Raw genomic sequence first — 25,108 nt, 5'->3', positions numbered from 1 at the left:
ACCCGGCATGAGAGAAAAGTCCAACACCCTTTTCAAGATTTATATAAATAAATTCAACAATCCGGGGTTCTGACCAACACACACATCAAGCATACCAAGCATTGCAACTAAATTGAAATGACTTCCCTGGCAGACACTTATTACCTGGCATCCCGAGCTCGATACAAGCTTACTCGAGAAGCCTCGCGACAGGATCACGACCTTCGAGTGCTCGTTTCGCATGCCAATATGCTCGACAACCTCATGGATTCGCTGCACAAGCAGCGAGCAGAGCAGCAAGAGATGCTCAAGAAGCGACGTGCGGAGCAGATGAACCGACGGGTCTCATTCGACCTGCCCGCCAAGCCAACCCTCGAGGTCACTGCCGCTGCCCCAGCCGAGGCGATTGAGGAGGATGACGACAACAAAGAGGTCGTTGACTACTACAGCGACAGCAGTGACAGCGAGAGCGACAGCGACGGCGACGACTACGAGGAGGAGGAGTCTGAAGATGAGGAGTACCTGCAGTTTTCGAGCCTGGCGCGCCGACAAACTCACCCACATCGGACCCTGCCTACCATTGACGAGGACTACGAGGAGATGGTTGCCGAGGAAGAGGAAATTAACAAGAGCAACAGCAAACTTGCCTCTTCGCGGCGTCCACCCTCGCCTCCAGCTGAAGACGACTTGGACAGCAAGGCTGTGCCTTCGCTATCTTATTCCTCTGAGGAGGAAAGTGAAGATGAAATTGAGTCGGTTCCACGGCTCATCAACACTTCGACGGCAAGATCATTAGAGAAGGAAGGAGGAATTCAGATGCCTCTGCCTACGATTGGCGTATACTAAGCGCTCGCTTCATGACCTTTTTTTATGACGTTTACGACTACCCTTCCTCTCTATTATGATTTATGATCGACTAACTAGGCAGATTGCCGTATTATTTATTTATTCTGTGTATATCTCTCATCATTAGACTTTTTTTTTGCTACTTCGTCAATTTTCTACATCTGTAGTCATTCAGCTATTCGTTTAGTTACTAATTCTCAATTGTAATTGTTAACAATTCTTGTATATGGTACTTGCCTTCTTCATTCTCAATGTACCATTATTCGCTTCTTCAATTGTCAATGACTTGCTCTACTCATTCTCAACTGTAATCACTTCATTTATCCTCAATTTATCAAAATTTTTATACATCTCAATGTGGTATTATGACAAGTAATTCTCAATTGCATCATTATTTCTTATTCACTCTCAATTGTACCGTTACTGTCTTGTTCACTCTCAATTGTACCACCACTCTGTTATTTATTCTCAATTGTACCATTGATCTCTTGTTGGTTCTCTATATAGTGTTAATTCTCACTGTTCATTCTCATTAGTGCACCTACATTCTGGATGGTCAATTATTAGCGGGTCTTGACTTATTTGGCGTCATGTCCTATTCGCAATGGCGAATTCTACAGATCTGCCGTGGAGGTAACATCCTGAACCTCAAACTACGTCAAAATAAGTCCCGAGGTACGTAGCCTGCCTATTCCGAACAGTAAAGTGGATGATTGTCGGCTACCGAGCACCCCTTCCCACTGCCACGAGTCTCATAGCCAAGGCTGTGCTATACAACCTCCTTTGCTACAGATTGTGTGCTTCAAACCCTGTCGACCCTGAATCAACATCAACTCTGCTCCGCCTCAGCGTTTGAAAGCTTATTTTCGCGCCCTTCATCCACAATTTTTTAGAGCTCCTTCAGTTTCCGTGCGTATAGAAAAAAAATTTTTTTTTCATTTTACTCAGGCGTATTTTACATCTGCACGTCGATGCATATGGAAATTTCTCTCATGTTCGGGTTCCGGCATCTCCAATTGCCGACCTCCTACTTGTACCGTTTGCATGCATCCATCTCACGTCTACAGCCTCGTGACTCACCACCATCGTTAGCCGTACCGGGCTGCCGGTATGCATCTCACGTGCGATGTGCGGCTGGATGGTGCGGCTGATATTAACCTTGAAATCTCTGGCCCTGAGTGGTTAGGGGACCAGCCAGTCCTCTCCAAATGGCCCCCCTGGGTCAGCTCCGCAGAAATCATTGGCAGTTATGAGATCTCCGCGAAACAGAGCTACGGGGGGTTTGAGGGACTGGCCCCCGAGTCGATTCGGGAACTCGACGGCTGCAATACAGTAGCAACCAAATGGCGCACCGTTGTTGCACCGGTATCTCGCATTGAACCACATTGAGTGTTGTTTCTGCAGGCCTTGAGTAACATACATTTAGGGATCTACCGATGATACATCGTCATGAATAACACGTTCTATCAAATATTTACCACAACTTATCAAGTGATACCAGTGCTATGTGAGACTTGATTTGAGGGAAGTACTTTGGTTTTTTTGTTTAAGAGCAATTACTAAAGAGGAAGCTCTAGTACTAAGTAACATGTACATTGATAGTCATATTGACTTGAGCCTGACGCGTAACTACTACGGTACTTGTAGGAGACAATTCCTAGTTTATGGTTAAACTCTCGAGTACCTGCTCATATTTAGTCAACACTGTTGATTAACGTTGCAGCATTACTGTTGTACTACCTACACAATGATAAGCATTTTTATCGGAATTTATTACCGTATGCACATAATCAAACGTTAAAATTACAAATCTCCCTTAGCTTGCAATACCCTGAATATTCAAGTCAATTTGATCTTTGCGGCTGATCCGTTTAATTGAGCAAATTGAGATTGTACCCCCACACTATCAGCATCGCATGTTACCACTCTTGCCACTTCTGCACCCGTGAAATTGGCCGCTCCCATTACCGTTAATGCGAGATATAAAAAAAGATTTACAAATAAAATCAAGAATTACGGTAATCGAATTGATAGTGATGCTTATTTTGCTACCAGTTCAATAACGATCAAATTCTTGATAGAATTACACTTAACTTAACATGTACTTTAAATAAAAGAACGGTAGAAGACCGGTGCCAATTACCATGATGACATACCTGGTGAAAATGCTGCAATTGAGTACGGTAGCAAAGAACTGCCAGTAATAAAATATCAATTAACAAGTTTTTCGTTTGTAATTACCGGTAACTACCGTTATCAAAATAATTGAATCTTTCCATTCAAAGTTCCGGTAGACTACCACCGCTCTCCACGCATTGGAGCCATGGGAAATTTGGAGGACTAGTCCTACATAAAACTCTTAATAGGTTTTTCTTTCAATTGACCAAAAACTTGCAACGTTCCTTTTGAAGGTACAGGGGAGTTGCCACAGTTTTCCACGAAGTGGAGGCCCTCCAAGATGTCCTTTGTGCCAATTGTAATAATGACAAAAAATTGCGTCTTTCCAATTGAATTCTGGTAGATTGCCAACAATATTTTTGGGTTGCCGATGTCAGGTTGAACAATGTGTTCAGGGGGGGATCAGGCCCTTCGTGGAGCTACGGGGGTTTGGGGGCTGGCCCCGAAGTCAATTGAAGCAGCGGTGCATAGGGGAATCCATCCAATAAAATATGATATAATAATACATGGTGGAATTCGGAAGACAGCTCGTGGTTTTGAATTGTGACGAGCCGCATCATGTGAGGCGCGGCGTGCGCAAGGTGTGGTGGCGGCACGGAAGCCTCTCGAACATTTGGGACCCACCCAAGGCATCGACACGGCAGAGAGTAGCAGCTGCTGCACCGGACATCATCAATATACACACGTTCGTAGCAAATGTCAGCAGAGTTTAAGGTGGTGATCAAGTACGTTACAATTAGGGAGAATGTCGGCATTCGCCGACAAGAGAGAGAGAGAGAGAGAAAGAACTAACCGCGCAGATCGTCCTCGGACAAAAAGTTTGAGGTCGCCGTGACGGAGGAGATGCTCGTTAGCGAGCTCAAGGCCAAGATTGAGGAGGTCGCCGAAGTGCCCAAAGACCGTCAGCGGCTGATTTATTCGGGCCGTGTCCTCAAAGATGGAGAGACCGTTGGCTCGTACAAAATCAAGGAAGGACAGGCATTGCATCTGGTTAAAGGGGCCGCTCCTCCGGGGTCGCAACCGTCCAGTTCGAGCGCTACCGGCGGCACGGCTGGCTCTGGTACGACTACAGGACCCAGCCAGCCGTCTGTACCGACCAATTTGGCTGCGGGACAGGGCTCAGGCAACATTCTAGCCGACCTGACGGGCGCTCGGTACGCCGGGCTGGCGAACCTTCCGTCCTCTAATATGTTTGGCCCTGACGGCGGCATGGGCCCAATGCCGAGCCCAGACGACCTTGTAAGCATGCTGGAGCAGCCCGGCGTGGCTGAGATGATGCGGAACGCGTGGTCGAACCCACAGGTCATTGACATGATGATCAATTCGAACCCGAACCTGAGAGCCATGGGGCCCCAGGTGCGCCAGTACATGCAGAGCGAGCAGTTTAGAAATCTCATGACGAACCCGCAGCATCTGCGGCAAATCCTCGAGATGCAGCGCATGTTTGGCGGGGGCGGAGCTGGTGGCCTTGGGGGCCCTCAGACGAATGCCAGCTTCCCAGCTCCAGGCACTACGGAGAGCGCCACCAGTAATACTAGTAATACCGACGGTTCCAGCAATGCGGCGGCTGCAAACCCATTTGCCGCGTTGCTGAACCCGTCCGGCACTAATGCCAACACTAATAGCAGCACAAACGCTGCTGCTGGCGACACGCCGGCCAACCCATTTGCAGCTCTGCTTGGCGGGGCCAACGGCGGCGGATTCCCGCCAATGGACCCGGCTCTGCTCGCGAGCCTGTGGGGTGGGGCCGCTGCACAGCAACAACCCGAAGATACCCGGCCCCCTGAGGAGCGGTACGCCACTCAGCTGGCCCAATTGAACGAGCTCGGCTTCCATGACTTTGATCGGAACGTGCGGGCCCTGCGACGCAGCGGCGGTAACGTTGAGGGCGCTGTGGAAGCTCTTCTTGACGGCCAGGTCTAACTGTCTACACCCACTAAAAAAACGGGTTGGTGATATTATGTAATCTGATGCGGAGAGCGTTATGTAATATACTGAAATGATAGTTGATGAACGGAATACGAGTACAGATAGCGCAACGAAACGAACTGGGAATGGCGAAACGGCGGCATGACGAGGAGGAAGAGGAGGATGATTCGGACGACATGTTCAATCTGTCCGACAGTGACGGCGGGCAGGAGAACAAGCCTGAGGTGCCACCGTGTAAGAAGGGCGCCCGGCTCGACGCCGACCTGCTTGATTCGTGGACGGACGCTGAAGGGTACTACCGAGTGATCACGGGCGAGCTGCTGCACAACCAGTACCAGATCCTGGCCACATTGGGCCGCGGAACCTTCGCCACCGTCATCAGCGCTCGCGACGAGAAGGAGAACAAGACGGTGGCCATCAAAGTAATCCGCAACAACGAGGTCATGTACAAGGCAGGGCTCAAGGAAGTTGCTCTGTTGGAGAGGCTGCGGAGCAGCAAGGCCATTGTCAAGCTGCTGACTTCGTTCAGACATAAGGGACACCTATGTATGGTGTTTGAGTACCTGGCAGGCGGAAATCTTCGCGACGTGCTCAAGAAGTACGGTCGTACGACAGGGCTCAACATCCGCGCCGTGCAGACCTACGCGCGCCAGTGCATCCAGGGACTCGAAGAGCTCAAGAGCTGCGGCATTGTACATGGGGATATCAAGCCGGACAACATTCTGGCCAACGAGCGCAACACAGTGCTCAAGGTTGCCGATCTGGGGTCCGCGTGCCTGCTCGAAGAGGTCAAGCCGTCCTCCTACCTTATGTCGCGGTTCTATCGTGCCCCGGAGGTCATCATCAACATGCCGCAGTTGGACTACGCCGTCGACATGTGGGCCCTAGGGTGCACGCTTTACGAGCTCTACACGGGCCAGATCTTGTTCACGGGGCGAGATAACAACGACATGCTGCGCCAGATCATGGACACCCGCGGAAAGCTCTCGCACAAGATGATCCGCAGGGGCACCTCCACCGAAAGCCATTTTGATTCCGAGTATAACTTCACCGATCGCCACGAAGGCAAGACGTTCTCCGTCATACAGGCCACAGAGTCTATCAAGATGCGCCTAGCAGGCATGGAGGGGGAGCTCAACGAATGTGCTGACCTCCTTACCCACTTCATTGACCTGCTAGACCGCATGCTCATGCTGAACCCTGCTAAACGAATCACTCCCCATCAAGCCCTCAAACATCCGTTCCTCTCCACCGCTACCTAGTCTTCTCTTCAAGTCAATTGAAGCAATGGAGGAGCCCTCCACGAATTGGAGTTACCAGCTCTCAAAAAACTTTCGCAGATTGTAATATATTCCCCATCCAATATCCGGTACCTAACGGATCAGTCCCCCAAGTCAATTGAAGCAGCGAAGTAGCCAAAGGGGGGACCAGTCCCCCCAATCCCCCCCTGGAGCTCCGCTTCGCGGAGGTCGTTGGTTTCTACGATATCTCCGCTAAGCGGAGCTACAGGGGTTTGGGCCCAAGTCAACCCCCTGGGGGCTTTACCTCTGCGAAGTTTTACCACAAAGTGAAGCTACGAGCGGTTTGGGAAACGAGTTCGCAAATGATGAATGCATGTGAGGTATGTACAAGTATAAAAATAAGTTAGATTCGGAACCGGTATCGCTTGTCGACGTGGAACGGGGACCAGATGCCTCGCACACTCTCGTTCGGGCTGTCGACGGCCTTCTTGTACCGCTTGAGTCGGGCACCCGAGGATTCAGCGAGCAGGTTGATCTTGTCGGCGACCTTCTGCTTGTCATGGTTCCTTACGCAAATGACTTTGGTGTTCCCGTTGGTGTACTCCCCCTTGAGGATTGGATGCTTGCCCGGGTCCCGGGCCAGATGGAACTCGACCTTCGGATGGCTCGCGGCGATGCTTCGAATGTCCTTCCTCAGCAGCTCTCGCATACCTTGCGACGAGCCGCCCCAGTTGCAGTACCGCAGCGTGATCTTCTTACACTACAAAAACGTTAGCCCACCACGCTTCACCATACAGAACAAACACATTATACGTACAGGCTGGATGAACGACCCGACGCCGTTGAGGGTCTTTGGCAGCTGCTGTGCGAACGGCTTCACCATCGTGTCTGTGTGGGTATGTCGGACTCAGGCGGTGGTGAAAGAAATTTTCCCATCGGCGATGTCGCAGATGGGCGGGCCCACGGCATCGCCAAAATTAAAATATTTCAAAGACCCGGAGATTGCTCCTTCGTATTCCAATTTGTTAAACGAGTTGCTCTTTTCGTATTCCATCTATAAAACGAGAAAAGAATGATTCGATCGGTGCGACTGTCGCTGCTGCTGGCCAGGGGGGTTCGATCGTATTCGACGCGAAGCGTGCCAGAACTCAACGCTGCATCGAAGGTCCTGCGTCCTCAGGACCAGGACCCGTCGTTGCGAAAGCCGCTGGGCCAACAGCCACGGGCCTCCAAAAACCCTCTTTCTGACTACGACATTTACGACGACCTCGCAACGCCGCTCAACGCGATCGAGGGCGTGCTGGAGAACGGGTTCAAGCTTGCATCAGGGAGGAAGGTTGTGTCAGTAGATAGCAAGAACCGTCCGCAGGGGCTGGTTCTGCTGGGCACGGAGAGCTTCCAGGTGGACCTGACGGGGGGCATTAGCGGCCTGGAGAAGGGCTTCATTGAATTGGACGAGTCTGTGCTGGGCGTGTTCGATGTCGTTAACCCCAAGCCCCAGCTGCTAGTAGTGGGCCTGGGGTCCAAGTCCCGAGTCCTGGGGCCAAACACGTCCAGTTTTTTGCATTCTCTCGGCATTCAGACGCTGCTAAGCAACACGGTGAATGGCTGCTCCAACTTTGACATGCTGGCCACCGAACGACCGGGCCAGGTAGCTGCGTTGCTCTTCCCTCCGGATCTTTAGATGTCAAAACAATGATTTTTTATTTGCTTGTGGTTTTTATAGAGTGTGTCCTTTTTTGCTAACAATTAATATATCGGTTAATGGTCAATTCTTCGCAATTTCACCTTGCTCTGGTATGTCCTGTGGCTCTGCGATGTGGAGGTCATCCTTTCAACCATAATCACCGCGAAGCGGTGCGTCAGGGGGAGGGTGGGGGAAATAGTACAATCGAGCCACAGGTGGCCTTTGGGAGGGACTGGTCGCCCCAAGAACACATTACGCATCAGTATTCGCTAGGAAAATCTATATTCTATCTAATCGAAGGCCAGCCCTCGAGCTCCCGCCCTAGCCACCATGGAGGGTAGAAGCAAAGAGAATAGTGTCGTTGTTCTGGATGATATACTCCTCCTCGCCAACAAGCTCCCAGTCGGCGTCATTCACCAGAACCAAAATGCCTGGGCGACTAGTTCCGTTAGCAATTGATGATATTTGATAGTTAATAGCGGTACTTACACATGATCATCCTGGAGGAACAGATCATGTCGAGAGTCGGTCATTTGGTCTTTAAGGTTTCCGAGAAGCCATTTGATGTCAACGCCATCCTCGACCTCGAGCTGCTTAGTCTTTTCGCCGCCAAACAGCTGCTCCAGGCCGCCAGAGAACTCCACCTTGATCTTCATGACTCTCGGGTATCAAGCGATCTCGGTAAAATTTCAACAGGCTGGATATTTTTCGTTTTGTTGCGCACGCGAGATTGATTCTCCCAACAACGGCTCGCCAAATGACAGCCACGCACTGTCTCTGTGCGCAAAAAGCTCCACATAACCCACATCTCTTTCATCCCCCCTTTTCCGCTCCTCGAAGAAGATCACAATGAAATTGCTGAGTTTCGCGCTCGCTGCCGGTCTGGCGTCGCTTGGATTGGCCCAGGAGGAGGCCGCCCAGAAGATTAGCCTCGAAATCGGGTTCCCAGAGGCTCCAATCGTGGGCTCTCGAGCCGAGCTCATGAACGACAAGGAGGCTATCCTCGAGCTCACCGTTACTAACAACGAGAACGTGCCGATCACCATTGCCGGCTTTGGCGGTTCTTTCTACGAGCCAAATTCCAAGGAGGACAAGGTCTACACTAACCTCACGATGACCAAGCTCGAGGCGGACACTACCGTGCAGCCAAATTCGCAGCACAAGATCCAGCAGCGGCTGTCCGTGCAGCTGCCGCCGTACGACTTTGACTTGGCTGTCCAAGCGTTTGCTCTGCTTGCCTCGGAGCAGGAGAGCAACGGAATTGCGTTGATTGAGAGCTCCAACCGGGCACGGGTCTCCATTGTTGATCCGCCAGTTTCGTGGTTTGATCCGCGATTGATTCTTGCCATCGCGCTGCTCTTGGCCAGCGTGACCATTAGTGGCTACTATCTGGTCACTCTTATCGTTTTGCCATACATCAGTGGCTCTCCAATGGGCAAGCCGGTCGAGAAGAAGCCTGCCAAGGTCGAGTCTTCCCAGGCCCGATCCTCGGGCGTCCAGCCAGGCGAAAAGGGCTACGACGAGTCTTGGATCCCAGAGCACCATCTTAAGCAGTCCAAGCGACGAACCAAGAAGAATTAATTGTATTATATACTATATATTGTAATTTGACACTTGACTTCGGCGGAACCGAGCTATGGCGGAGCTAACACTCCCATGCATACTCTGCTGCTTCAATTGACTTTGGGGGCCAGCCCCCAAGCCCCCGTAGCTCCGCTTCGCGGAGGTCTCGTAGAGACCTGCGCATGGCTTGGTCCAAGACAAGTCAATCTACACGACTTATATACAAGCATTGCCACTTAGATTTCAGCAGGGCCGGGTGGGCTTGGGGAGTCGCTCCCATATATTTGCTTTCTAGTGTGCTTCTTTATGGCAGTCGTCCCAATTTTTGCAAATTAATTAAATAATATGCGGCTCACGCCGCACGAGCCGCACGAAAATAAATATTGCGAGTGCATACACACCAATCGACCCCCCACCTTAGGACTATCTTTTGTTTAGTATATACCAGTCCGACCAGAGTACCGCATCAATGTCTCTAGGACTATCGTCTATGCAGTATACCAGTCCGATCAGAGTAATAGCTCGCTTTGTACACACGTTAGCCTAGGTTTAACATGCCATTGAGTCCAAATAAGAAAATAAATCTCTCGGAAACAATAAAGGGTCAATAAAAGTATATCAAATATTTGCTATGTACAGGGATATAATTTAAATTAGCGAGTTCAAAACTGGTTAAGCCTCGACGACCTTCTGGAGCTGCTTGAGCCATCGAATGTACTCCTTGTTCTCCCGAGCAGCAGCGTACTCAACAATGAAGGAGGCCATCTCGCTGTTAACACCCCGAGCCTCAAGGTATCGCTCAATGCCAGACTGGACGTTCGGGTCAAGGGTAGAGAAGATTGGACCCTGGTACTGCTGTCGTCGCTCGTGGTCGGCCTCGGCGGTGTTGGCTACGGCCAGAGCCGGGTCGGATGGAATGACGTACTGCACAAGGAACAGGTCGTCGTGGATGGTGGTCTCGACGGTGAGAGCCGATTTGCCTGGCTTCTCGACAACGACCTTGGCTCGGATCGGAGACTCAATGTCCTCCTCCTCGAACTCCTCCATGCCCTCCTCGGCAGCACCCTCCTCGGCGCCCTCTTCGTCAAAGAGGGCCTCGTCCGAGGTGACGTCAAACAGCGAGAAGTACACGTGGACGACCTCGTTGCCCTCCTTCTTGACGAGCTCAATCATGTCCGAGCCGTCCTTGGCAATCACCTCGAAGCCGCTCTCCTTGAGGAACTTGTCAACAACAGAGGAGCCCAGGGCCTCGGTCTGGTCGATCTCGGTCTCGAGCTCGATCTCCTTCTTGAGGATAGATACCAGCTCGGCGTCGGCCGCGGTCAGCGACGACTTGTTGAACCGCTGGCACGTGACGGCGAAGCTTCGAGCGCCAATTCGGGCAACGGAGGCTCGCGCGGCAGTGGACACCGCTGGTCGCACGGCGGATCGCACAATTGTTCGGGTGGAAAGCTTAATGGCCTGTCGAAGCATTCTTTACTCTCTGTGGTGTTTGATGGCAAACTGGTCCTTTTTGCGGGTGATGGAGGGAGACAAGAGAAGTTTTGTTCCCTGCGATAAATGCCTGCGCCCGCGCCCTCCCGATTGTTGATTTTTTTCACCGATGGTGCGGCTGAGACATATGTCTCACCACCTTCCTCCTCCCCCATTACGTCGCTCGTCCCTGATTTGCCCGCCATCCATACAACGTGAGCAAGATAGTTTCAATAAACGATTCCTCTGCTATTGAAGACACCATCAATTCACTTGGGGGCCAGCCCCCAAACCCCCGTAGCTCCGCTTCGCGGAGTGTCAATTTACTACAAAATATCTCCGCGTAGTGGAGTCCCAGGGGGTTTGGGGGGTTTGGGGGGTCCCCCAAAGGACGCTTGTTCAGTTGACTAGCATTGGTAGAGGTAAAAATACATTAAATATAAGGACTGTAGAGAAGTAAAAAAAGATATCAGCGAGTGAATAAAAGCGCAGTACTAGCTGGAATGCTATATAGCGTAATATAGCAGTGTCTCTTTTTGTCTGTTATTGTGTTAGGAGGAGGAGGACGAGGACGAGGAGGACGAGGAAGAATGTTCTTTCATCCACTCGGCGACGTATAAGCTGGCGCGCTTGAATTTTTTGTCCGAGTATTTTTCAAAGATGGCCTTGTGGTGCCTGTGCGGGTTGGCGCACGCGTGGAGCAGGTTGTTCATGGCCGGCTCGAGCTGTTCGTAGGTGTAACCGCTGAAGTAGACATGGTCGGCAGACCACTCGCCGCGGCGCAGCATGCGCCTACTCAGGCAATGCGAGGCTGCAGCGACCCACGAGGGCGGGGCTCCGACGAAGCACTCGTCCATGATGGAGATTTCTAATAAATATTTGGCGAGGGTACGCGTTTCGAGGTCGTAATCGTCGGCCTTGGAGGTGCGGCGCAAGAAGCTCATGGGGCCCGGCCAGCCCAGGTTGAAGTCGAGCAGGTCGATCATGTACCGCTCAGCACGCAAGATCTCGTCGACGGAGTAGCCGTTGTCGACCATAAATGCAATCTCCTTTACAGACGGGCAGTTGATCTCCTCGTACTTGGCGGCCAGGAAGAGCGCGACTGCGCCGACGAGCTGGAACTTGGTCAGCGACACCGTCTTGAGCGACAGGAACCGGTCCATGTAGTTAACCGTGAGGAACAGCGTCTCCGGCAGCAGGTTGAACCGCCCGTGCACCTGGACAAGCCAGTCGACGAGGATGGCGCGCATCGACCAGTGAAGCTCCGTCTGCGAGTCCATGTAGCCCGGGTCAGGGCGCATCTGATTCTCGAGCTTGCGCATGTATACAAAGATCTCGTCTGAGTACTCGGCGACCATGGACATGTCGTAAGTGTCTTCATCTTCCTCGTCGAAAACGCCCGGCTTGTTCTTGTACTCCTGGGCCAGTCGCGACATGTAGCTTCTGCTCTTCTTGTCCAACTGCGGGTAGAGCGCATTGGGGTTCGTCACACTCAATGCTACCCCATCTTCATCCTCTTCGTCTTCTGAGTAGTCAAAGTATCTTTCGGCGAACTCCATCGCTTCCTCTTCGGTCATGGGGCAATCGTCCTCATCTTCATCCTCGATGACCGTGTCGTCCGAGCCGAGTGGGGTATTATCATCATTAGTAGTATTAGTAACTGGGTTAGATCTCTTCGTAACTTCCTCCTCCTTCGTGTCCATGTCGTTAGCGTCATTGTCCTCGTGGCTCAGCTTGAGCTTCTTCGTCTCTGCCTCGCGGTACACGTACGAGGCGCTCTTCTTCACCGGCCCTTTGGCGGTTTTGGCGGCTCGCGAGACGTTGGTCACTGTCCGCAGCGCGACCCGCTTTGTGTCGGGTTTCTTGAGAGCATGGCCCGCCCGCTTCATATAGTTACTGTTCGTGATGGCATTCTCGTCTGTCCTGACCCGTGTTCGGTACTCCATGATCCTCCAAAATGCAAAAAAAAAGAGATTACAAATTAGGTATCAAAATGCTCTACCGTTTTTATGATATATATGCCAGGGGTATATCTAGACGCATATATCTGTTGGATGTGAATGGCAACGAGCAACTCCCGGTGAAGAAGACAGAGAGATACGACAGGATGAGATGAAAAAAAAAGAGTGACTGGTCGTAAGAAAAAAAAAGAGTGCGGATGAAGAACACTTTTTATTGGAGCTTTTTTTTTTTTTCTGTCCTCGCGGGTTTTGCTTTTAATGTTTGTTGTGTTGTATTACTAGTGATTGTTTGTATTACCGCTGTTGTTATGGAAAACGACCATATGTGCGATGGTGTATTGATTCTCATAACATTGCACTGTTTGGGCCGGGTGGTAGGGCACTCATCCCCCGCTACGCGTATACCGGTTGCGTGGAACCTTGCCTAAATATGCTGTGAATTCCGGATACCACTACATATTTGTTACCGCCCGCCCTCCAAACGGCTTTCCCGAGGCCCAGGTTCACCAGCATGGACGATACATCTCAGATCACCTCTCTCTGGACCCACTGAAGCTGTCTGCAATGGCCTGGCCCCTCCAATGCTGTCGCCCATGCGAAGTAGATAATTATTTTGCAATTTGCAGTTGGCTATTTCACCACTGTTTCGCTGCGACGAGACATAAACAAACAACGCGGCCCACAAGCAGCAATACAACAACACCCATAAACCCTTTCGCGACCCAGGCGTGCGCTCGCGCCCCACCACCGTTCACTCTGCCCTTTCTGTCTCACCACCCGGAATGATACCACTGACGTCGCGATCGCTATAGGCCTGATGCATTCTCTGCGGTATATTTGGACACATTCTCGTACCTGATTGCCTCGTGCCGATCAAGACATCAAGCTCCCGTCATCTATAGTACTCTCCGCGTAGTGGAGCCCCAGGGGAGGTCCCCCCCATAAATACCACCCTCCATTGCTTTCAATTGACTTGGGGGCCAGCCCCCAAACCCCCGTAGATCCACTTCGCGGAGATTTCGTAGCGATCAACGATCTCCGCAAAGCAGAGCCCGAAGGGAGGGGTTTCTCCCCAGTTGCTACTACCGTCGATATCAATGCCCAATGGAATGCTTTCGAGGTCTTACTTCGCAGAGATTACTCAATGCTCATGTTATATACATACAACCAGATAGGCCCCAGGAGGTTCTGGGAAAAGGGGAGACTGCTCTAGCTTAGCTTCGCAAAGAACAATGCTTCAGCTTTACAAAGGGTCCTTTTGTGCAGTGTAACAAACTGTTCCAACCTCTGACAACTTAACCGTTACAAATTCAATTACGTTGGCTTCTCCGCGAAGCTGAGCCCCAGGGGGGTTTGGGGGGATTGGTCCCCCCAAGAACACTCCAATGGTTCAATTGACAAAAGCGCAAATGTTGTAAAGTCTATTAATATTCCAGGACGAGACGGTCTTGGACGAACATGCGCTGGCGCTCGGTGATGTCTGCGCTGATGTGGTCGACATGGTCGTGCATGCCTCGGAAGAACTTAGCAATGACAGAGGGGAACCAGCGGCGACCATAGGGCATGAACCAGCCGAGATGGCCGCCATTGTCTGTGGCACAAAGGTAGCTGTACGGGTTGCGCTCGACTTCCTGGAAAGGCAGAGAGATACCGTCGGCGACGGGGTCGTCGAGGGCATTGAGAATGAGCAGCGGGCACCGCACCTTCATGAGCCGTGCCGAGGGGGACGCGCAGCGATAATAGTCGTTGGCAGTGTCGAATCCGAAGAAGGGCGCCGTGTAGACGTTGTCAAAGTCGGCGAGGTACTCAACCTTCTTGGATTGCCCCGCGACAAACACCGGGTGGGTCCCGAGCACGGTGTCGTGGTTCTTGAGGAGGCGCTTGAGGTTGCGCGCCATCTGGCGCGAGTACACGGTTCGCCCAATGTAGCTGCTCTGTAAAGCGTAGTAGCTTTGGACGAAGTCCCACGGCGCAGCGACAACACAGGCGGCGTCGACGGCGACTTCTTCGCCCTCCTGACCCAAGTAATTAGCGAGGATGGCGGCGCCCAGCGAGTATCCCACGAGATAGATCTTACGGTTGGGCTGCTGGGCTCGGATGAGCTTGACGAGCCTGCGGATGTCGTCGGTCGCGAGACCGCAGAAGAGCTGCGGCGTCGTGATCTTGGTTCTGGCGCACCCGCGCGAGTTGATGACGAGGCACTCGAACCCGTACTCCGGGGAGACAAACTGCTTGATGGCGGCTCGCACGTACTGCTCGTGCGACCCGCCGGTGAGGCCGTGCAGCGTGATGACGAGCGGCACGCCCTCATTGTCCGCCGTGTGCAGCCGCTCGATCTCGTGCGGCGCCAGGTACCGCGTGCGCGGCAGCGGCGGCGGCGGGTTGTCAATAGGGCTGTACTTCATGAGCTCGTCCCACTGCTCCTGCGACTTCGGCGGGTCGATGACGTAGTCGACGGAGACCGTCGATCCATTCTCCCAGGTGATAAGGCGTCGCCCGTAGTAGAGGTGGTCGATGTGCTCAAAGTTGCCTGCGGCGGCGTATACCGTCTGTAGCTGGCCGTTGAACAGCGTTGGTGAGTTCCAGAAGGACTCTCCGTCGCGCACCTCGGGGACAACCTGTTCAATGAGCTTGTCCAGTGGGATCTGCTGACCGTCTTTGGTCGTCACGACGGCCGGCTTCTCGGGAACCGTCGCATGGACCCCGGACTTGAACTGACACGAGAATAGGCTCTTGCTCATCACTTATCAAATGCCGGATAGTCAATCACTTGTACCAAAATATACCGGATAATCGATCACTACTATTATCAACCCCAGATAATTACAGATCAAAGGGAACCCGGATGATCAGCTTCTTGTGCCAAAAAAAAAAAGCTGGGTAATCACTTCTTCTCTCTAGACAGATAGTAGGAGAGTAAAGGCCGGATAATTTGTTGGCCCATATATAATCCGGATGGCTCGACTTTGAAACTTCCGGGCCCCTGGCTAATGGTTCGAGCCGAGGTTGGAAAACTTGGCGGTCTCATATATACGCAGGAGAAGAAATTCACAGTCTCAGATATACACGGGATGGCGACAAGCCGTCTTTGACTGGTCAGCGACAGATGAGAAGCCATTGGGACCCGTCCAGTGTGTGTCCTGGCCATGTGAGATTGATGAATGTATACACGTGAATGAGATAGCCTAGGTGTGCGCGTAATGTAATGGGTTTCCCGGACCCCGACGTGGCCCCCCCTGAGTTCTAGTTATCTTAGTCAGGTCTGGCTGGGTCCCTGTCGGATGTTCACATTTCACACATCGGCTCATCGGCGGCTCATCGGCGCCGTAACCTGTCGGCTCTGCGGAAGGAAAAAAAAAATTAAAACCGTTGAGGAGGAGCCCGTATAGCGTCACTGACTGTTCTCAACTGTTCCTGTTGAATTTCCTCGGCTCTCCACACTTGCGGGCCCCAATACTTCGCCCCATACGTTAATAGTTTGCCTTCCCCTTTTAGTACGCCGTGTTGTTCGCCAGCTTATAAATCACTCATATTCTGTCTTGCTCTCCCTCGAAGTAACGATAATGATTCGAGGGATGCGAGCGGGTAGCCCGCTCAAAATGGCCCTTTCAGGGGATATGGGAAAGATTGGCAGAAGGTATAGCCATTATCTCAATGAATCTCCAAGCCGGCCCAAGATGACCATCCCCGGACTGCGAAAGCTGTACCGGCAGGGGACCCCCATCACCATGCTGACAGCCCACGACTATATCTCCGGGCGTATCGCCGACGAGGCCGGCGTCGATATGGTGCTGGTCGGCGACTCGCTGGCGATGGTGGCACTCGGGTACAAAGACACCAACGAGATTGGTCTCGACGAGATGATCCACCATACACGCGCGGTGTCGCGAGGCGTCGAGTCGGCGTTCCTCGTCGCCGACTTGCCATTTGGCACCTACGGCAAGAACGGCGACCAGACGTACGAGTCAGCGGTCGCCATGGTTAAGCGGGGCAAGACCGAGGCCGTCAAGCTCGAGGGCGGCATCGAGATTGCTGACCAGATCGCCAAGATTACGGCGCTAGGCATCCCCGTGTGCGGCCATGTGGGGCTCACGCCGCAGCGCCAGTCTTCCCTGGGTGGGTTCAAGGTCCAGGGCAAGACAGCGGCCACCGCCATGTCTGTGCTCCGAGACGCAATTGCGCTCCAAGAGGCTGGGTGCTTCGCGATGGTGCTTGAAGCTGTGCCCGACCGCGTCGGCGAGCTCGTCACTAGCAAGCTCAAGGTGCCTACTATCGGCATTGGCGCGGGCCCGGGCACCTCGGGCCAGGTGCTTGTCCAGCTCGACATGCTTGGCGGGTTCGACTCGTTTGTCCCCAAGTTCCTCAAGCAGTACGCAAATATGCTGGACCATAATAGGGCCGCCATCAGGGAGTACTCAGAGGAGGTTAAGCAGCGCCAATTCCCGGCCAAACCGCATTGTTACACTATTAACGACCGCGAATTTGAAGAATTCGCCAACCTCGCCGAGAAGATTTAACCTCACCCTTGTTCAATTTCAACCTTTGGTGAAGGTCAATTCTTGATGAGTGTTAAAAGCATCTCGTTCTTTGCGGGATTCAAATGCCAAAATGCCCAGTAGGGCTAGAGCTGTATTAATGTTAACCACAAGAGGCAGTGAAGATACTGCCCTAGTTTTACGTACTAATCGATATTATGACCCGAGTAGCCCGTAAGCCAAGAGTTGGCGTAATAGATAAGAATTATAGACACCCAGGATCTTCTCAGCAGTTGCATGGCTTGGCAAAGGGGATACAAGTCTCCACTCCATAAGAACCGCAAATGTACGCATTGCATCGTACAGTGTATCAGGAAGAGTGATGATTAATAATAATAATAATAATAATAATAATAATAATAATAATTTATTTGCGTCTTGTTGAGGCCTTAGGCTAGAGACATCACTGAACACATATGCATATAATCTTTCAACATACAGTATAACAAAATCATTCCATATCAATTGGGTCCCTTTGCTATACCGCATTTGCGTCGTGAGGATCGCTTACCCACCGAGGGTCAGGAAGAGTGATGACCCTTGCTAAACAACCTATATAGATCTGCACAGCCGCACAGTACTGCACGTATGAAGATCTCCAGATTATGAGTGGATCGCAGCCAGTTTAGGGTATGGCCATAGCGAGATAGCCAAGAATTATAGAAAATCATTCTATCTCTAAAGTGTGGGGAATAATGGGGGACGAATGTGTGGGGGAAATGAACATATGGTAAGGTGGAGATCAGCTATAGGTATATAAAGTCTAGCAAACATCAGGTTTATCAGCTCAAAATATCAGTCCAATTGCTGAAAGAATTACAGGGCTCCATATAATAATTGAGCCCAATTAGAGGATGCCTATTGAAGAATCACTCTCAAAGGATGTTGTAGACTACGAGGAGGCCGTTGACCAAAAAATCAAACTCAATGGCCCCATTGACCAGGCGGCCGGCGTGCTAGCTCCAGACGAAGAAGTCGACGCGACGCCAGAAGAAATCAGAAAAGTCGTCCGCAAAGTCGACTACACCATCCTCCCCTTCATCATGGTGTGCTACGTGTTCTACTACGTCGACAAAACAACCCTGTCTTACGCTGCCATCTTCGGCATGAACGAAGACCTCAATCTCCACGGATCTCAGTACAGCTGGCTCTCCTCGGTATTCTACTTTGGCGTCGTCGCCTGGGCTTTGCCGACAAACTACCTGGCTATCAAACTGCCCGTGGCAAAGTATCTTGGCGCCAACATCTTCGCATGGGGCGCATTCCTCATGATCCAAGCCGCGTGCCCCAACTTTGCCAGCCTCTGTGTGCTACGAATCCTTGGCGGAGCCGCCGAGGCATGCTCAGATCCCATGTTCATGCTCATTACCTCCATGTGGTACACGCGTCGCGAGCAGCCCATCCGAATTGGCATTTGGTACTGCGCCAACGGCATGGGCATTGCAGCAGGTGGGCTCTTGGGCTACGGCATTGGCCACATTGGCGGCTCAATTCCGTCCTGGAAGTACGAATTCATCATCATTGGCGCTCTCTGCTGTATATGGGGTGCAATGGTGTTTTTCTTCCTTCCTAATAACCCTGTCACCGCCAAGTTCCTCAATGAACGAGAGAGGAAAATCCTGCTCTACCGGCTGCGTTCGAATCAAACCGGTATCGAGTCCAAGGTCTTCAAATGGAGTCACGTCAAAGAAGGCGTTATGGACGTCAAGCTATGGTGTTTCTACTTTATTGCCGTGTTTGCCAACATTCCAAATGGCGGCCTGTCAAACTTCGGCACCCTTATCATCCGAGGCTTTGGCTTCTCTCGTCTCCTTACCGCCGTCATGCAGGTCCCCAACGGCTGCATAGTTGCAATCTCTATTCTCATTGCCGTATTCTTCAACGATTGGCTGGGCAAGAACAGGCGGTACCTAGTTGCAGCGCTCTTCATGCTCCCTAACATTTCAGGGGCCTTTGGCCTGTACTTCTTGGCCCATGACAACAAAATCGGACGGCTCATCTGTTACTATCTCACTGGGCCCTATAACGCGGCGTTTGTCATCTTCCTGTCAATGATTACGGGCAATGTAGCCGGCCACACTAAGAAGGTGCTGGCCAATGCCTGTGTCTTCCTCGGGCTAGCGACTGGCAACATTATCGGCCCATTCTTCTACTTGGAATCGCAGAAACCCGAGTACAGTCTTGGAATGGGGTCTTTGATGTTTTCGCATTTTGTTCAACTGGCACTTATCCTCTTCCTTGGGCTCTACCTGCACAGAGAGAACAAGAAGAGAGACGCCGAACAGGCGACGGTCGAAGATTATTCTAATGCATATCTCGACCTCACTGACAAGGAAAACAGAAACTTCCGCTACGTCTATTAGCCCCATAGTAACAAATACCCCCCGCTGGTTTCAATTGACATGGGGGCCAGCCCCCATTGATCGGAGAAATGACTACTATATGCCTTGTTCTGTCAGCTGCGTGAAGCGGAATTTCAAAAAAAAATAATTGGAAGTGTTCTATAAGTACAGATTAGTCAAGCAAGAGGGCGTTGCCGTCTCGGATGTAGGTCTTTTCGTGTCTATCGTCATGGTTGTCGTCAATGTTGAACACCAAGGTTCGCCCAAATTCAGGCGCAATGATGTCGTTGTGTTTGTTAGCTTTATGGGCCAGCTCGTGCAGCTTATCACGCGGCTCCAGGTAGTGCTCGTCGCTGAGCACAAAGGTGCCCCAGTGGACACCCACCATCTTGCTCGCATCCAGATCGTCCATGACCTGGACAGCCTCGTACGGATCAATGTGCTGCGGACGCAAATGCCATCGCGGCGTGTAGGCGCCGCACGGAAGCAGCGCGACCTTGCAGCCTCCGCCAAACACGCGGCGAATGCCGTTGAACAGGTCCGGCGAGTACCCAGTGTCACCAGCGTGGAAGAACACCGGCTTGCCGTGGCGCAGGACCAGGAAAGAGGCCCACAGCGTCGAGTTCGAGTCCACCATCTTGCGGCCCGACCAGTGCATGGCTGGAGTGCACGCGATTTCCCACCCGTCGCTTGGATCAGTGCCCGGAAGACGTATCTTCTGCCACCAGTCCATCTCCTGGACATTCTCAATCCCACAGTCCATCAAATGCTTCTTAACGCCCGTGGGGACGACCCATAGGGCCCGGTTGCCAATCTTCTCGGCTGTCTCGAGCTCGAGATGGTCCGGATGGTCGTGCGATACGAGCACCAGGTCCATCGGAGGCAGATCCTCGATCTGGCAAGGCGCGGGGCTGATTCGCTTGGGCCCAACGTACTCGCTCACCAAGTGCTGGCCCAGACAAGGGTCCGTCATGACGTTGAGCCCGGCCAGCTGGACAAACGCACAGCTCTGGCCGAGCCAGGTCAGCGTCATTCGTTGGTTCAGCTCAGGCAGCCGGTGCAGCGGAGAGTGCTCCTTGGCCAGCCCGAATAGCAGCTCAAAATCTGGCTTCCGCGTAGGCAGGTCGCGCTTGATGATCTCAGGGTCCGCGGGCACGCCGCCTCGCGGCCTGGCGTGGAACAGCTCCGTGATTCGACAGTACAGGAACTCGAACACCGTCTGCGGCCGGTAGTGCGAGAACGGGTTCACGAACCGCCCGCCGACTACCATGCTGGAGTACTGCGTCGGCGGCCAGTCCGACTTCTTGAGGTTCTCGAGATCGCTCTCGTATAGCTTCTTGCGGGCCCGTTCAGATATCTCGTAGCTCGTACGCATCTGAACATAGGTGGAATAGGCGGTATACACCACCACGATCCCTATGCCCGTCCTCAAAAACTTGATCATCGAGCCTCACTCAGCTCCAGCCGATTGTTTGTATTGGTTGGACTTATGATTATCGTGAAGGTAATTTTTTTTTTTCCGGATAGATCTCGCGGGAAGCCGGGTCTCACTTGGCTTATCAGATCCCCAGGCACAACGGTGTCTGAAAGGTTGCGGTTGCTATACTGCCATTTATAAGCTGGTTCATTAATATATATTATACATTATTCTTCCTTCCACTTGCCGTTCTTCTTGTAGTCCTCGTATAGTGGACGGAAGAACGCCCGCGTAGAAGCATCCAGGTGCGCATTAGTCACCTTGAGACCGTCCTGTCCGAGCACATCAAAGACCGGGTAGAATCCTGTCTTGAGTTCGTTTCGGATCGCCTCCGGATAGCCGTGGCGAAGCGAGTAGATGATATAGGCCAACATGAGGACGTAGATATGCTTGCTTAGGAGCTTCTTGGCCTGCGCCGAGGAAGAGGTGAGATTGTTCTTGCCAGCCTTTTCGCGCACCGACTGGGTAGGTGGCTCGCAAAGGTTAGACAGCAGACGAGAGTAGGCCATGGCGCTGACCACGGAGAGCGGACCGTCGAGCCACCCGGCCTTGTCGGAGGTACTGGCGAGACCGAGCAGGAGCTGCTGGAACAGCTCCATGACCAAATGGTACCGTCCATTAAGGCGGTGTCGGTGATAGATCAGGATAGCGGACACTACAAGGCAAATCTGCATATAGACATCATCTCTAACCTGTAGAGATGCCTCGAAATTGGGTCCAATTGGCGAAACAATGCGGCAAACCAGCGCCATGATGAGCTCGAGCCCGTACTGGCTCACCATCCATGATTTTTCTCTCAGCGCGGTTTCAAGGAGCTTCAGCAGACTAAGAAGACCCTTCGGTCCGAACCGCGCAATGTGCTCTGCTGACTGGGAAATCATCTGGACGAATGCTTTTTCCGGCGACTCGAGGAGTGTCTTGTCAAAGTGAGTTAGGATTACACGGTTTGCCTCAACGTATGCTGGCTTGACTGACTTGGACGTATCCACCCCAGTAAGATCAAATGTCTCCGATACCAGCTGAGCAAGAATGTCAGTAATAATGTCCCCGGAAAGTTTGGATAGATATTCTCCAAATGGTTCAACGAGTTCTTCACTGCGATTCAGCGTTGCTAAAAACGGTTAGTAAAAGTAGGCTCTACAAATAGAAAAAAAAGGAGTAGACTTACTGAGGAAGATGAACTTGGCGGTGAGATCGAGAGCGCCAGAGAGATCAATAGGCTGTACAGCACAGAGTATATGGAAACACTGGGCGGCATAGTTTTTGGCAACTGGAGCAGAAATGCCCCTGCACACACGGTCGAGTTGGCCCGAAATAATAGTGAGAATCTTTTCACGAGCTGGCTTGTCGAGATCAGCACCAACATGGCTAATGAGAAGGTTCAACGACACAACTAGAGGGTAAAGTTCTTCCAGTGTATCAGCGCTGCTGTTGAAGAGGTAGTCAACGTAAGCAGTGAGCGTACGCAGGGTAAGATCCTCAAGCCCCGTGTCTTTCATTTCCGTGACAACTGTGGCAGCAATTTCCAGTACCCAGACCTGCGGGTCGGAAGCAAGCCGTTTCACTAGTTTGCTAACGAGTTTGGTGACAAACGTTCTGCTCGTCTCGTTTGCAATATTTGCAATATGGTTTTGAAGCACTGTCCGGACGATAGCCAGAGTAGTGTTATTAAGAGCTACAGTAGAGTCCTGGCTCTGATAGCAAGACTCAACTAGCTCCCACAGACTGTTAAGGCTGGACTCGATCTTCGAAGCGTAGGTAGGCCGTACAACCAAATGGAGGAGAAGCTGTCTTATTGATAGCAAGTCTTCAGGGTGGGCCTTGCGGGCCTGGAGGTCCATGGTGTAGATGAAGTTGAGCACTCTCTCACGCACCTGTCGGCTGAACACTTCCACCGGGAAGGAGTTGAGAATTTTGGCAATTGAAATAGTATCCATTGTCTTGAGCTCAAACTCACGAATGATCTCACGGATCATCTCATTGACAAAGTTCTCCTGCTCGTAAAACAGCGGGTTTTTGGCTAGGAGAGCAAACTGGTCCTCATCGCGCAAATATAGCTGCGAGAGCAGGGTTAGATGCTGTTTGCCAAAGTGCAGGTTGGCCAAAACTAGCCATCGCCTGGTAATGAGCGTTAAGAAGCGCGGCAGATACTGTGCCGACTCGTCTACTAGCCCAAGCATTCGAGTGACGACGTAATCGAACCCCTCCACAGGCATGAACTCGCGGATTCGGAACATGACTTCGAGGACGTGAACCCACAAGTCATAAGAGTCGTTGTCACTAAGATTGACCCTTGCGACCTGCGTAATGATAGTGCTGTGGCCGCTTTCAACAAAGCTCCTCCCAAGGGAGAGAATGAGGTATTTCATGTGCCACAGCTTCTCATCCTTCAGGGAATCTTCCCCGACGGCCAGCAGCTGGAGGACGTTCTGCTCCACTCGCTCAATAAGGTTGGCTGAGGCGGATAATAGTGCTTTTACCAGAGAGATTGCCTGGAGAATGCCAGCATTTTTAGCTCCACCAGCCTGGCTTCGTTTCTCAGTCTTTTGCTTCTTAAGAGGACGAGAGCTGTCTGAAGAGGGGGATTCGTTAAACTGCTTCACTAGGTACTCAATGAGGAGATTCAGTTGGTGGGCTGAAAGAGCAGAGAGCTGTTTCTCTACTTCCCTGGATACGATTTCGCTGCACCAGATCTGCGATCGGTTCATGAGTTGGCCCCAGCGCTCAAAGAATTGTGGCAGTTCGCGGTGCTCTCCGTACGCTTCGACTATGGCCCTCGCTAACAGCACACAGTCCTCATCTTTTGGGCTCAGCATCTCAAATATGCGGTCGATTTTGCTGATTACCACATCACTATTGAGCTTAATGAGATAAAGGATGAGCTGCCAGTCGATTTTCGGCTGACTCAAGCTTTCGTCAATGATACGCTCTAGTTGCTCTTTTGACACCGGCACGCTATTTGCGATCGAAAGCTTGAGAAGCTCGCCGATACTAGCCGGGAAAGATTCCACAATGGCCTTGAAGTACTGGGCCGATCGCGACTTGGAAACACTAGAAACAGCCATAGCATAAAGCCGGATGGCGGCTTTATTGAAGTCAGCGCCGGCTACTTTCTTCTTTGACAGCGCCCCCAGGCTCTCTGTCATCTCCTTCTCTTCACACGCGCTCAGATAGAGTCTCAGGGCTTGCTCTACAATCTCTTCGAGCTTCTCGTTAAAGGATGGGTATCCCAGTAGGGTCATGGCGGGCACAAATAACCTTGACGCCAGCACTCCCTTCTTGTACGCTCTTTTGGCGGTGAAAATAGGCCTTACTACCGGCATTAGCGCATTAGACAATTCCTCTAGCGACCGATTGACCAAAGTGTCCTTGTGCAGGGTATGGATGCAGGCCATGAAGAACGCGCTAATCATGGATACACCGCTATCGTTGGCCGGCCTAGCCCACACCACTGTCTCCGACAGCAGATCCAATACGCGCGCAATTTCCACAAACAAATTGCTATAGTCAATTCCCAGATCACAGTTGGAGACGTCGCCGAACGTCAATTGGAGTATAGCAATGAAGTCCGATCCCGCAAACACCCGCATCCGAGAGCTATGGTCAAGGTCTAGAGACCGCCAGGTATCATTAAATAGTCCCCAGACTGACTCTGACGTGCGCCATGAGGACCCTTTCGGGTCGCTAAGCTTCTCAAACAGCCATTCGAGCACGACGTTACTCTTTCGCGGAAGGTACACCGAGAGGTCTCCCGCAACAAGCTGCCGGGCCACTGCGACCAGGTCCGGAACCTTGTTCTCCCGGTTCCTCAGATATCGCGTAACCTGCTCTGCTGAATTGAATGCCATTCAAATTATGCCAGGAACGGAATCCGGATCAGTCTGATCTTGTCGAAAT

General features: G+C 51.9%; 14 protein-coding genes across 14 annotated transcripts; 7 read left to right on the top strand and 7 right to left on the bottom strand.

Moving 5' to 3' along the window:
• Positions 1 to 117: 117 nt before the first annotated feature.
• On the top strand, positions 118 to 825 carry TRVA0_022S02102 (uncharacterized protein; the record flags this gene model as incomplete). Its single annotated transcript, XM_076685226.1, has 1 exon — positions 118 to 825. The coding sequence occupies one exon, from the start codon at positions 118 to 120 to the stop codon at positions 823 to 825; it is 708 nt and encodes a 235-aa protein (XP_076540621.1).
• Positions 826 to 3,699: 2,874 nt separating this feature from the next.
• Positions 3,700 to 4,926, top strand: DSK2 (ubiquitin domain-containing protein DSK2; the record flags this gene model as incomplete). Its single annotated transcript, XM_076685225.1, has 2 exons — positions 3,700 to 3,728; positions 3,804 to 4,926. The coding sequence occupies 2 exons, from the start codon at positions 3,700 to 3,702 to the stop codon at positions 4,924 to 4,926; spliced, it is 1,152 nt and encodes a 383-aa protein (XP_076540620.1).
• Positions 4,927 to 5,057: 131 nt separating this feature from the next.
• TRVA0_022S02058 (uncharacterized protein) lies at positions 5,058 to 6,194 on the top strand (the record flags this gene model as incomplete). The annotated part of the gene is made up of 1 exon (XM_076685224.1): positions 5,058 to 6,194. The coding sequence occupies one exon, from the start codon at positions 5,058 to 5,060 to the stop codon at positions 6,192 to 6,194; it is 1,137 nt and encodes a 378-aa protein (XP_076540619.1).
• A 382-nt stretch (positions 6,195 to 6,576) lies between these two features.
• MRPL51 (mitochondrial 54S ribosomal protein mL43 MRPL51) lies at positions 6,577 to 7,056 on the bottom strand (the record flags this gene model as incomplete). Its single annotated transcript, XM_076685223.1, has 2 exons — positions 6,577 to 6,933; positions 6,991 to 7,056. 2 exons carry the CDS (start codon positions 7,054 to 7,056, stop codon positions 6,577 to 6,579), a joined length of 423 nt encoding a protein of 140 aa, XP_076540618.1.
• A 189-nt stretch (positions 7,057 to 7,245) lies between these two features.
• On the top strand, positions 7,246 to 7,857 carry TRVA0_022S02014 (uncharacterized protein; the record flags this gene model as incomplete). Its single annotated transcript, XM_076685222.1, has 1 exon — positions 7,246 to 7,857. The coding sequence occupies one exon, from the start codon at positions 7,246 to 7,248 to the stop codon at positions 7,855 to 7,857; it is 612 nt and encodes a 203-aa protein (XP_076540617.1).
• A 324-nt stretch (positions 7,858 to 8,181) lies between these two features.
• URM1 (ubiquitin-related modifier URM1) lies at positions 8,182 to 8,516 on the bottom strand (the record flags this gene model as incomplete). The annotated part of the gene is made up of 2 exons (XM_076685221.1): positions 8,182 to 8,299; positions 8,350 to 8,516. The coding sequence occupies 2 exons, from the start codon at positions 8,514 to 8,516 to the stop codon at positions 8,182 to 8,184; spliced, it is 285 nt and encodes a 94-aa protein (XP_076540616.1).
• A 193-nt stretch (positions 8,517 to 8,709) lies between these two features.
• IRC22 (Irc22p) lies at positions 8,710 to 9,441 on the top strand (the record flags this gene model as incomplete). Its single annotated transcript, XM_076685220.1, has 1 exon — positions 8,710 to 9,441. One exon carries the CDS (start codon positions 8,710 to 8,712, stop codon positions 9,439 to 9,441), a length of 732 nt encoding a protein of 243 aa, XP_076540615.1.
• Positions 9,442 to 10,095: 654 nt separating this feature from the next.
• MAM33 (Mam33p) lies at positions 10,096 to 10,896 on the bottom strand (the record flags this gene model as incomplete). Its single annotated transcript, XM_076685219.1, has 1 exon — positions 10,096 to 10,896. The coding sequence occupies one exon, from the start codon at positions 10,894 to 10,896 to the stop codon at positions 10,096 to 10,098; it is 801 nt and encodes a 266-aa protein (XP_076540614.1).
• Positions 10,897 to 11,447: 551 nt separating this feature from the next.
• CLB3 (cyclin family protein) lies at positions 11,448 to 12,785 on the bottom strand (the record flags this gene model as incomplete). Its single annotated transcript, XM_076685218.1, has 1 exon — positions 11,448 to 12,785. The coding sequence occupies one exon, from the start codon at positions 12,783 to 12,785 to the stop codon at positions 11,448 to 11,450; it is 1,338 nt and encodes a 445-aa protein (XP_076540613.1).
• A 1,496-nt stretch (positions 12,786 to 14,281) lies between these two features.
• Positions 14,282 to 15,598, bottom strand: MGL2 (monoacylglycerol lipase; the record flags this gene model as incomplete). Its single annotated transcript, XM_076685217.1, has 1 exon — positions 14,282 to 15,598. One exon carries the CDS (start codon positions 15,596 to 15,598, stop codon positions 14,282 to 14,284), a length of 1,317 nt encoding a protein of 438 aa, XP_076540612.1.
• Positions 15,599 to 16,456: 858 nt separating this feature from the next.
• ECM31 (3-methyl-2-oxobutanoate hydroxymethyltransferase) lies at positions 16,457 to 17,374 on the top strand (the record flags this gene model as incomplete). The annotated part of the gene is made up of 1 exon (XM_076685216.1): positions 16,457 to 17,374. The coding sequence occupies one exon, from the start codon at positions 16,457 to 16,459 to the stop codon at positions 17,372 to 17,374; it is 918 nt and encodes a 305-aa protein (XP_076540611.1).
• Positions 17,375 to 18,246: 872 nt separating this feature from the next.
• On the top strand, positions 18,247 to 19,755 carry DAL5 (allantoate permease; the record flags this gene model as incomplete). The annotated part of the gene is made up of 1 exon (XM_076685215.1): positions 18,247 to 19,755. The coding sequence occupies one exon, from the start codon at positions 18,247 to 18,249 to the stop codon at positions 19,753 to 19,755; it is 1,509 nt and encodes a 502-aa protein (XP_076540610.1).
• A 151-nt stretch (positions 19,756 to 19,906) lies between these two features.
• FMP30 (MBL fold metallo-hydrolase) lies at positions 19,907 to 21,109 on the bottom strand (the record flags this gene model as incomplete). Its single annotated transcript, XM_076685214.1, has 1 exon — positions 19,907 to 21,109. The coding sequence occupies one exon, from the start codon at positions 21,107 to 21,109 to the stop codon at positions 19,907 to 19,909; it is 1,203 nt and encodes a 400-aa protein (XP_076540609.1).
• A 269-nt stretch (positions 21,110 to 21,378) lies between these two features.
• On the bottom strand, positions 21,379 to 25,059 carry URB2 (ribosome biogenesis protein URB2; the record flags this gene model as incomplete). Its single annotated transcript, XM_076685213.1, has 2 exons — positions 21,379 to 22,322; positions 22,380 to 25,059. 2 exons carry the CDS (start codon positions 25,057 to 25,059, stop codon positions 21,379 to 21,381), a joined length of 3,624 nt encoding a protein of 1,207 aa, XP_076540608.1.
• Positions 25,060 to 25,108: the final 49 nt, after the last annotated feature.

The sequence above is a fragment of the Trichomonascus vanleenenianus genome (assembly GCF_965637985.1).
Source record: "Trichomonascus vanleenenianus strain CLIB 3782 genome assembly, contig: TRVA0_022S, whole genome shotgun sequence".
Taxonomy (NCBI): Eukaryota; Fungi; Ascomycota; class Dipodascomycetes; order Dipodascales; family Trichomonascaceae; genus Blastobotrys; species Blastobotrys vanleenenianus.
This window is presented reverse-complemented; position numbering and strand designations above follow the sequence as displayed.